Source organism: Arthrobotrys flagrans, assembly GCF_004000055.1.
Source record: "Arthrobotrys flagrans strain CBS H-5679 chromosome Unknown unitig_3, whole genome shotgun sequence".
NCBI lineage: Eukaryota > Fungi > Ascomycota > Orbiliomycetes > Orbiliales > Orbiliaceae > Arthrobotrys > Arthrobotrys flagrans.
Window position 1 is genome coordinate 2,818,818 of NW_027137547.1, and position 11,928 is coordinate 2,830,745.

At 47.6% G+C, this 11,928-nt stretch overlaps 2 protein-coding genes across 2 annotated transcripts; one reads left to right on the forward strand and one right to left on the reverse strand.

The window, feature by feature from the left end:
* Positions 1-841: 841 nt before the first annotated feature.
* DFL_002192 (uncharacterized protein) lies at positions 842-3,507 on the reverse strand (the record flags this gene model as incomplete). Its single annotated transcript, XM_067630943.1, has 2 exons — positions 842-2,662; positions 2,719-3,507. 2 exons carry the CDS (start codon positions 3,505-3,507, stop codon positions 842-844), a joined length of 2,610 nt encoding a protein of 869 aa, XP_067493536.1.
* Positions 3,508-9,369: 5,862 nt separating this feature from the next.
* DFL_002193 (uncharacterized protein) lies at positions 9,370-11,414 on the forward strand (the record flags this gene model as incomplete). Its single annotated transcript, XM_067630944.1, has 8 exons — positions 9,370-9,480; positions 9,550-9,723; positions 9,781-9,917; positions 9,973-10,345; positions 10,402-10,527; positions 10,592-11,075; positions 11,131-11,275; positions 11,336-11,414. 8 exons carry the CDS (start codon positions 9,370-9,372, stop codon positions 11,412-11,414), a joined length of 1,629 nt encoding a protein of 542 aa, XP_067493537.1.
* Between the last annotated feature and the right edge of the window lie 514 nt (positions 11,415-11,928).

Genomic DNA, 11,928 nt, shown 5'->3' on the forward strand with positions numbered 1-11,928 from the left:
GCGCAAATGCAGCACTAAAAAGTTGTGGGTATTCCAGAACACGAAAAGAATTATCGATATCCCTTTTTTTTTTTTCGTCTTCTCGATTTTCTCCCTAAAAGTTTTACTGATTAAAAGGTGTCTATTAAGTGACCAGAGAAAATTAAATAAACGGTGAATACAGAAGGTCGGATTGAATTCCGTATCGTTCTGTGGCTGGCGAGTCGATGAGAAGGAGGAAAGGCTGCTGGAATTCAAGCAGCGGTTGAGTTGAGTTGGATGGCAGTAGGAGAGAAAAAGTCGGGCTCAGGTTTGGGGGGCATTCCACTCGCCGCGACTGGTCCTCGCCAAGACACCCATCCTTGCTCAGATCGGTTTTGAGCCTCCTCCGCTGATTGGCCACATGCCCAAGGCATTCCTCTGTTGGTATATGGGAGACATATCGGTAGACGTATACATTAAGGTTCTACGCAGCGACATACACGAGGCGAGGGGCCATATGGGATAGAAGTGGGTTAGATATACGGGCTCGTCATATAGAGCGCCAATTAATTTCAAATTAATTTCAGAACGGATAATTATATACAGGAGAACGAAAGATACTTTATATTCTTTTGTATCAATGCAGCCAAGTTGGATCGGGAAAGAAGGAATCCTGACCCTCAATCGATCGAATGGACAAACGAAAACCCCTTCGTATAACGCCTCAAAAGGATATAGGATATAAGAAGGAAAAGAAGGAAAGAAAGAAAAAGGACCATCACAAAGTAAACAAAGGAAAGAGAAAGGAAAGGAAATGGATATGAAGGTAACACTTCAACGTGAGAATGAATGAAAAGGAACAAAAGAAATAAAAGAAAAATCAGCAAACCTCCCTATACATCGCCGCTTTCTTATAAGACGGCCCTCCCTCCTTAGCCCTTTCGTGCTGCTCCAGCAGGCTCCCGGGTACAAAATTACTGTTCAATGCCATATTCAACAACGGCTTGTTGCTGCCATGTCTCCCCGTTGCAATCCCATGGCCTTCGGTAGCATTCGAAGGTACCGATGCCAGCAACCCATTCGTCTCAAACGAAGGGTCGACTTCAAATCGTTTCTTCGAAGAAGTAGGTGTGAGCCCGTTGTTCTCGAACATAGGTTCGGTTGGTACCTCAAATCGTTTCTTCGTGGACGTGGCCTTGAGCGTTGCGCTGCGTGCCCTCCCTGTTGGATGGGGTCCCCTGCCAGGCCCCATCCTTGTCGAGATACTTCGGCTGATGGCGTTGACAGCGTTGGGGTTGACCGGTTCCGTTGCATGGCTGATAAGCGGCCCAGCAGCTCTATCAACCTCCACACCGTGGCCCGTGACCTTCTTCTTATACTTGTACATCTCTTCTTCTTCGGCATCAAAGTTGAGTAATGGTTTGTGCTGCAGCCCAGTCGGCGAGATATGTTGTGCCATACCAGCAGGATTCGGACCATGCGAAGTCTGGAGTCTCGTCGGGGGGCTCGTAGTCTGATCTCGGTAAAAAGTCGTATCATCGCCCTTTCTCTGGCCCTGGCGTCCTCTGTCCTCGGCACGCTCTCTGATCGGCGTCTTCGGGGGCATCGACACGTTGTTGTACTCATCATGACGGCTACCTGCCTTCTGGATGAGTGTTCCCTTCCGCTCCAACGGCAGCGGTTTCGACTCGATCGGGGCCGTATTCCGTATTTCCACCTTCTTATCGTACGCCTTACCCAGAAGCCCACTGGGCAAAAACTCGTCGGCCCCCTCACCACCACCTTTCGACGAAGGAGCCCTATCGCTCAACGCCTGATATGCCGACGGATTCATCGCTCCAGCCACAAGACCTCTCGGTGAAACCAACCCAGGGCTCTTCAACGCATCTCCACCCTTCTGCGTCAATTTGCTCTCGGTAAGCAACCTCGCCAGCTTCGTTTCCGACACCTCGGAGCTTGTAACACTTTCCTGTTCCAGCTTCGCGGCGAGCTGGGATTCCGCGGCAGCTTTGGTCTTTTCTTTCGAATGATACACATACGCTCTCCAATCGTTCAACGCCTTGACCCATTCAAAGTACTGCTCCTGTGAGTCCGTGGCCAAAAAGTGAAAGAACCGGGATTGGTCGATAAACATCTGTTTCGAAGCCAATGCCTTCATGATGATGATATACTGACACTTCGACGGAACATCAAAGCGCCTCTTCTTCCCATACTGTCCAACAGTATACATTCCATACTCCATAATATTACACACATGCGAGCTCTTCTCGCCCTTCGCACGGCTGCTCATCCTCGACATCGTAAGTTTCGCATCATCAAGGCAGAAATATCTTTTCGATTTGATCTTCGAATTCGCATCTTCTCCCTTTGCGTAGTAGAAATTTGCAAGTATTCGACCAGGGTGTGCTCTTTCCGTGTTAGGTGTGGCTCTCAGGTTTTGAGATTTGATAACATCGACGTCCAGGTATAGCGTAGCTTCTTCCTTTCGGCATTCCATCGCATCGACGACGGTGGATACTATTTCCGATTCGTGGAGGGCACGTTCGAAGCCGAATCCAGGCAATCGCTCGACGAGGATAGCAGCCCCTCTGAGTGTCATGGCGTCCTTTTTGCAGGCCCAGTCGAGCAGCTCGCCAACGGTGGTATCACGTTTGAAGCTGAACCGCTCCCGGCTCTTCTTCGATAAGACAATCATAACTTTCTATCGTCGAAGTTAGCATGAAACCCAGCTTATACCAATCTGGAAATGATACATACCGCCAGTGTATTAGGATCGACCTTCTCCGGTGTATGAGTAGGCCTCGGCGCCTGAGGAAGAACCTTAGCAGCATCAAAACCTTCGCTCGAAGTACTGGTGCTGTCCGACCCCGAAGTCTTCGGTCCCGATCCAAGCGACTCGTCACTCATCTGCTTGCTAGGTACCGGTTGCAGCTGCGTCACATACTGTCGATAGACATCCAACGGAATAGGATCGTGCGTTAACTTTGTCGCCGGCGCCGTCATCGGAGGTTTCCCCAGGCCTGCAACTGCAGATTGTGGATGTGCAGAAGTAGGAGTCGTAACTGGTAGAGCAGGTATGGAGTCGGTGTTCGTTTGAATCTTAGGAGGAGCTTTACGGTATCGTGATCGAGAACGGGCGATAGATTGCGAACGAGCTCTTCTTTCGGGACGACCGTCTTCAGGAGGAGCAACAGATCCATCCCTCGGTGTATTCGTCCCAGACGTCACAGCCGACACAGCTTCCCTATTATGGTCGAATAACGGCCGTTGGCCATCCATTGACGAGCGACAGCTAGCGCTACCCCTCACATGCCTTGTACGTGACCGTCGAAACCACAGTTTGTCGTCGTCTTCTTCTTCTTCGTCGTCCAGGAAGGTTGAAGGGATATTAGCGCCATGCGCTGTTTTACGACCTGCGCCGCTATCTCGACGACTCGCTCGACCGGTGTGGCGAGGGAGGGGTTCTTCATCGTCGTCCAGGAAGCTCTTTGGTAGCTGTTTCCGCGACGACCTTCTGCCGTAGCGGTCTCTACTCGATCCTTCCATCGTATATCGTATATTATTATTTTTTGTTTTTTTGAAGTCGTTTCTTCGTTGTTGTGGTTATGCGATGTGGGTCGCCGGTGATGTAATGATAGTTCTGGTGATCGATCAATGATGCTAATGTCTGTATGGTAGGACAGTTGAATGCATAAACAAATGGGTGACTGAACCGAATAATAATAAGAATGGTATAATACCAAGCCCTTAGCCAACCTCAGCGCGGCGTTACGAAGTGTAATTAGGTATTCAGTTATTTTTGTGTCGAAGCCATCCAAGTCCAAGCCCAAGCCCAAGTGCTGTCCAATCCCAAAATATCCAAGTCTTGATCCCGCGAGCGTCCACGGAGTCTTTTCGAAACGATCTTTCCCAGTAGCTCGATTATCGGAAATCCAGCAACCAGTCCGCCGGGCAAAAGCCACCTTATGAGACCTGCCTGCCTATCAAGGTTTCCGTACAGCTATTCTGTCGTATATATGCGAGGCTGAGGTTGAACTGCAACCAATAATATAGTGAATGCAACAACCACCCACCTACTTTCTTAGCAGCTGAGATTTCGAAAAGACAGAAGTAGTAAATGTGTATGCGCCGGCGATACACCTGTTGTCCGGCAATTAAGGTACTCAAGTAAGGAAGTAAGTATTCGCAATGTACTGACTGTACTTGCAATGCGACTCACTCTCCTTTTGCCCCTCAAGGCTAAGCAAGGAGCGAAATTGATGACCGATCTCTCTGTGGAACAATAGCAATGAACGGCAGCACGAAATGACTGCCTGCCTGCCTGCCTGCCTGCCTGCTTGTCTTTCCTCCTCCTCCTCCTCCGTGCGACTAAAACCTCCAAAAGAAATCCCACGATTTCCCCACTATTCCAATTTATAAATGTGCGTCGTGGGGCTAGGTGGTATGCTGCTTCCGCCGTTTGTGTTACTTGCCGTACTCTAAACTATCTCCGGCTGGCTGCTGTGAACCCTGATTATTTTTCTAAAATCGAAATCGAGATCTCGACCGCGGATGAATTAAAACACCAACGTCGAAAAGACAAAGAACAATAGCAAAGGGACGAAAAGAGAAAGAGTGTGGAATATCCAGCTGATCCGGTCGACGGTTCCAAATTAGAAAAGGAATGCCAGAAGCTATGCAAATGCACCAGCGCAAAAAGGACTACCTCGAAGGGTGTGGGAAATATGAACAAGAAATAGAAAAGACCACCTTCGTTAGAAGAACCCCATCAACATGACAGACAGAAAGAAGAAAAGAATGGCGAAAAGACAGGACATTCGAGAAAAAGAAGAAAACATCAATTGCCAAAAGGTCGGAGCGAGAGCACTGGTAAGAGGGTATTCCCGAACCCCCAGACTTTCCCAGATTTTCCTCCAAATGCGCATGCAAGAGGACCCTTATCCTATCACAGGACGGCAAAAAAGCGACGACACCTGCAGTACAGGGATCCCGACAACGCCGCCCGTTCTTGAGATGCCGGGTTTAGGCAGGTTGGTTCATTACTTCATCTGCCTATAAAATGGAGATGCTAATGAGTGGACTCTATACTGATCTGTTAACATCACTTCGCGCTTCGATTCTTGTGAAAATCTCAAAACTGCAGCAGCTGGCTTTATTACCCAAGGGCCGCTCCTGTTAACGCAGATCCCGTTACAAAGTCCATCCCCGGTCAACTTTATGGCTTGTGCTCACAAACCCTGCCGTAGACAGCGTTGAAGCTAATGAAAAGGAGGTAGGCGGCTGGACTCGTATACTTCAAACAGTCATTACCCGATGGTATCATATGGTGTGGCTCAAATTCACGGCCAGCGGGATTGGAGGTGCTTGTCGCCCCATGTCTCCGGTTTTCCAGAAGCTTTGAACTATTAAGATCTCCCGTCGCGTGCTTTCTTCCCCTTGTGATCCATACATATCTGTGGGGATTCTCATTCGCAACGAATCGAATGCGATATCGCGATTATGTCTCCGCTCGCGAACTAAAGGGTGTTTTAACGCTTGACGACATCTGCAATGCAAGCTGCAGCTGAACCAGATGGGATATTGCACAGGCGATTGGTGATGCAATGACTTCATTCCAATGCAAGAGGAGAAAAGGCAGAACCAGAACTAGCATGTGTGCACGTCAAAGTCGGCCGACCAGTCGCAATCGTTTCAAGATCGGTCCAAAAATGAACTATGGGGCCTTTTGGCAGGACACCGTTTTGCCAGGCACAATTAACGAACAAAGATGGCCTGCTGCGCCGCCGATGAGATTGGTGCGGTTCGATAGCCAATCGTACGGTTGACATGCACCCCGCCGGCTAGCTCTGTACTTTTTTGCATCTTTGGGTCGACGACCAGCACGGGTTGGGGGAGATGGGTTTTGTTGGTCTAAGACTTTTGATTCGAGGTTCGCTTGAATTCGCCTTGTGAGTTTCTTTTTAAGTTCCATCGGGTTTCAACAGTAGGCGAGATATGTGGCTGCTTGCCTGCTGCTAACTGCATCGCTGACTGTACGCAAAATACAAAGCTATGCGGTGTTCATTTCTATTCAGGATTCCAGCTTCTTAGACGGTACTTGAGATTATATCGTACGTATCACGAGCAATTCTCATACGAGAACTTACCCTCTCTCGTATGCAACGTTAACATGAATAACCATCTACAAGATCTAAGAGAAATCCCACCATCACGCCATTTCGCTGCACCTCCGTCCGGTGTAATCCCACCAAGCCACAGTATATCTCCAACATGTAACGTAGGGAGAACCCAAGATCAGATATAATTGAATTTAACACACAAAAGATTTTATCCCGAGGTTATTCAACCAGACCAACCTTACAACTCTTAATTTTCCAGGAATATAAAATAATTACGCACTTTCAACAGGAAAGGTTTTTGGGGGGGTCTGTTCGACGGGTTAACCACGCCGACACGGAATGTAGACCCCAGTCCTTGTAAAGATCTTTTTTCCTTCCCGGCAAGCAACGACCGGGATATGCAAGGGGCACAAAAAACCTACTTACCTTCTGTACCGCTGCTCGGTAAAAAGGGGTGAACCAAAACTGACAAAACCGCATTTCTGGGAATACCTCGTTTGTCGTAGAAGCTTGTCCCTTGAGGATGGTGTCATGTAAGATCGAATATTTAGATCTTACTATTACCCTTCCGTTGTGGGAGATTTCTAGGAGTCGGGAACACCAAAACTAAGCGTGAGACCTTCTGTAATGAACGTTTCGGAAGCCGAGTTTGGGGGAAATTCTGACAGAATTCCTAAGCTTCATACCTATTTACTCGATTCTAACATAGATTCAATTGTTTCTTCATGCATTGTCTTCCCAAGAAAAATAAAAATCTAAGACTTGTTCATTCTTTGCAACGGTATTGTTAATTTCCCCGGATGATCATATGACCATGCACCGGCCACCAGCACGTTTTTGTTTCTTACCACCGATGTACTCGTATTACGACCTACGGCAAGGTTTCGCCTTAACCTTGGCCCAAGGAACAGGAAGTTTGAGATACGCGAATACTTCAGGGCATACGTTTCGACACCCGCATGGAAGGAGTACATATTTGGATGATCGTACCCATTCGAAATTTATATACATCTACATAAAATTGGAAGGGGATATTGTTCCCCTGTGCGGTTTCGAAACAGGCAGGATATTGGGGCTACGTTTTATGAAGTGAAATGCTAGATGGGGTTGCGAACCAACGTTGTGCGTGGTGAGCAGTGTAGCGTTAGCCTTGGAGGTTTTCCATTTGGATCCATGGATTCGTAATCGAGATCTTACTACAGAACATGAACGTTGGAACGTTTATGGATCTGGGGTGTGATGTCATGAGGCTCTACGGATCTCACTAATCGAATCGCATCTACAAAGATCGATGATAATAAAGGTTTGACCAACGACCCCGAAACCTGTGCCCCCGGATCCTATACCGCATGCCGAGGTATTAATGTTTACCTAGGCCGAGATTTATCAGCGCTCTGAAGGTTTACATTATATACTACAGCCGAGACGTCAAAAAAGCCTCCCTTTTAAAAACATGGAGTGGCTTTATGAACTAACTAGCCCGAGATATAGAAAGTTGGAAAAATGTACGTAAATACATTTTATCAAATATAAAAAAAGCCATGGTTCCCACGCGAGTTCATGGGCGAAGATCATTGCCTCGCACTCGCATAATTGTAAGACACATCGATGGACTTACGGCCTCGGGCCGGCGGGATCGATATAATACCTGTATTCGAATCATATACGACGTTGCTGAATAACGTATGCCTTGATACCAATAGAAGGATTCAATTAGGAAACAATTCTAGAACATCGAGGCAAGGTGGGCATGGAACTGCCTGCTTGAAAGTCCGGCTTAGAATTAGAGTGTTCAGCTATGACCCAAAGTAATATATCCGTCGATTGCCAGAAGCGTCTAAGGATTGATAGAAACGAGGCGTAGGTGGCAGAGCTAGCTTCTCGCCAACGGACATGGATTCATTCAAGGCAATGAATGCTTCGAATCCCAACGTTTTTGCATCTAATGGAATGAATCGATATTATGTAATCAGCATAGATCTCGTCCACATATTCGTACTTGAGGACTGTGGTTTAGGAGGAGTATATAGATTTTATGCAAATGTGCCACCGATCGATTAGTCCAAATTAGTCTCGCCGTTTTGATAGGGCCTAGTTGAGGAAGCTCGAGACTATATTAAAGATTTGATACATGAATTGATATTGAGATCGATTTGATAGTGACGAGGCTGTAATTGGACTGTCGGGTATTCGTGCCCAGCAATCGAGTCGACATCCCGATATCCTTGTCAGGATTTGTTTGCTGGCACGGTCTCGCCCAGCCAACACGCTTCGACGTCGGTTCCTCACAGCTCCTCACTACAGCTCACTTGTTAGAAAGTCAGTCAAGTGCAAGTCCGCCTGTCGAAAACACCACTCGTAATCCTCTGACGATTCCTTTCCCCTCCAGACCCAGGAATCCGTCTTTTTGCTTCTCTCTTACTTCATCCTTCACCAGCCTCGACACTAATCAGTGCAGTCCAGGGTCCTGGGACCTTGCACTGCCGAGAGCGAGAGCAAGACAAAGCTATCAGATAGCAAGCACCCGATCCACCGACTCTCACATGTGCTTCGCCTGACATCGTGGATCCAACCTTACCCTTTTGATCTGTCCAGACTTTTCTCGAATACCCTTTGACATAATCCGAAGATTGTGCTCTATTAGTTGTTCAACTAAGTAGCTATCGTACTTTAGTCATCGTATCTCGATATCAATCACCCGACCCGTCGAAGGAGTTCTGTCGTAGCATATCCTGCTTTCTTTCGAAACCCCTCTCCGTACGGTTTACCAGGGACGATACAAATCGATTTTTTCGGTGACTGCTACTATAAATTCAGTCTGGCTATCTTTTTGATTCACCTTTTAACCTAAACCTGTCACGACTCCTGTCCGTCGTAAACGAGGAACTCCTTCTCCACCTATACCCTTTGCAAACTACTATCTAACCACCAAATTCCGAGAGTTGAAGCGGGGGTTCGATCACTTGTTTCGACTTTCACATCCTATAAAGAAGAAGATCTGGCGAGCCGACGCCCTTTCTCCGACATTTCTCTTTCGGCAGACGACGACGACAGCGATACCCAAACCCTTGGCCCGTCAGGTACTACTCCTATAGGCATCTCCGAAAGCGAGGGAGGGTCCACGGTAGAGGAGAGCTACCACACCAGCAGCCGCAGCAGCAGTCGACCGGAGTCCCGTTCTCGACCGTCCCGTCATAAACGACGGAGGATCGGGTCTCGAAGTCCCTCCGCTTCATCCCTGCTCCGGAATCAACTGCTCGGAGAGGCGGATAGTGCTCTGCAAACCAAAATGAGATTCGAGGATGATTCGGAGAACATAGATAATAGTTCGTCTAACGGGGTTGCTCTTACCAACGGTAATAGCAGCCGGAAGGGTGGGAAGATGACCGACAAGAACGGGGTCAGTGGCGGTCCCGGGCGGTATTATTTCGGTCACGATAGGGAAGAGGTGACGAGGTTGATTATTCAGAGTCTGTATGATCTAGGGTATCATGATTCGGCACAGAAGCTGGAACAGGAGTCAACATTTCCCTTAGAGTCAGATGATGCAGCTCATTTTCGGGGTGCTGTAGAGAACGGTGAGTGGGGCAAGGTGGAGCAGTTACTTGATGTCCTAGAGCTGCAGGATGATGCCGATAAGAATGTGAGTTATATAGCTGGTGTTCTCTGTAGAGAGATGTTTTCCTAACAAAATTTATAGGGGCTATTGTTTCTGCTACGACAACAGAAGTTCCTTGAGCTCCTTGAGAGCAAGCAGCTTGGGAGGGCACTACAGGTCTTACGGACAGAACTCACACCCTTGGATTATGACATGGAGCAATTGCATTTCCTATCTAGGTATGAATCAATACCATTTTCTTTCCGATCTCGAAGGCACTAACGCGTTTTACAGTCTGATGATGTTGTCACCAGAAGATTTGCAAAAGCGTGCGAACTGGGATGGAGCGAAGGGAACCTCGCGAAACCGGCTGTTGAATAAATTGTCGAGCGCTATATCGCCATCCGTGATAATACCTGAACATCGACTAGCGACACTATTACAACAAGTCAAGGACCACCAGATATCGCGTTGCCTTTATCACAATACCGAAAACTCGCCGAGTTTATATACAGACCACGAGTGCGACAGGAGTCAATTTCCTTCGCATACTATGAGGATACTTGAAGATCACACGAATGAGGTATGGACGGTGGCGTTCTCGCATGACGGGGAACGGCTAGCAACTGGATCGAAAGATACAACGGCGATAATATATGACGTTAGGGTATGTTGGATGCCGACCATAGTTGGGGAAAAATCATGAACTGACGAGTGCTATAGACATGGTCGATAGTAATGAACATGAAGGCGCATGAGGGAGGCGTCGCTTATGTGTCCTGGTCACCTGATGATACATATATTGTCACTTGTTCGAACGATCGAACGGCCAAGCTTTGGGATACACGGGTAGGCTTGCCCGCCGATATAAGATTAAGATAGAGCGTATCACGATGCTAACGGGAATAAATAGGCTGGAAAGTGTATGCATACACTCTCGAAACAAAGTGAGCCGGTAACTTGTTGTGCCTGGGCTCCCGACGGCAAGACATTCGCTACCGGCAGCGTCGACAAGTCGATTGTCCTTTGGAACCTCGCTGGAGAGCCATTACACACCTGGCAGGGCAGCCGGATATACGATATCGTAATCACTCCAGACGGCGCCCGCCTGATATCGATCTGTACCGAACACAAAATTCACATTTACGATTTAACTTCGCCGAAAAAAGACGAAATCTGCGTTTTAAACATGAAAGCACCACTTACGAGCATATCGGTAACGAAGGACTCGAGGTATGCTATCGTAAATATGGGACACGGGAGCGAGCAGATCCAGATGGTGGATCTGCAATATCACGAGGAAGTCAGGACGTTTAAAGGGCACAAGCAAGGGAAATTTGTGATTAAAAGTTGTTTTGGGGGCGCGGATGAGAATTTTGTGGTTAGTGGTAGTGAAGGTTGGTATTCCGAGTCGTTGGCTCCTTAGAGGGATGATGTACTGATTCGGAATAGATTGCTTGATTTATGTGTGGCATAAGGATAATGGCCAGTTGATGGAGAGCCTGGAGGGGCATACCGGTACGGTTAACTGTGTGGCATGGAATCCTACAAACCCCCAAATGTTTGCGTCTGCGGGAGATGATAAAGTTGTGAGGGTGTAAGTGCTTTGGTTTAGGTTGCCGGTTGCGTTCTTGAAGCTAATGACATGGCAATATAGTTGGTCCGTTGCTAGTGACTCGCTGAAGGGAAAGGAGAGAGAGGAGATGGCGTTATTTGACGAGATGATCGATGCGTAGGTGGTCTTACGGGTCAAATATATATGAAAGCAATACAATAGGGTTCTTTTTGGTACTTTGGGGACTACAACCTCCACCAATCATTGGTCAGCGACAACGGATTGCTCTTTGGCATTCCCTCTTTTATCTGCTTGTATCCTTGTTTCTGTTGTTGTTTTCCCTTTCTTTTTCTCTCTTGGGGGTAGGAACGCTTTCTTCTGGCCTTGGTGTTTTCTCTTGAATATTGGGGCGGTGAGTGTGTGATATACTCTGGTTCTTTTCATTTGCTTTTGCTTTGAGGTTTGGGCGGGCTTTGTGTTATGATAGCGAGAAGGGGTGAGAGGTGAGGGGTTGTGTATAGAGAAGGATATTGGGGGGGTTGAAGGGGCAGAAGAATAATCGATATTGGTTAATAGACTTTGGTGCAGTCTTGAAGTGATTGTATTGTATATCCATTTTGCGCAACCGTGGGTACCTGAATCGAATCAGGGATATAGACTGGGGGCATATAGCCATACTACGTGAGAACTTTCAG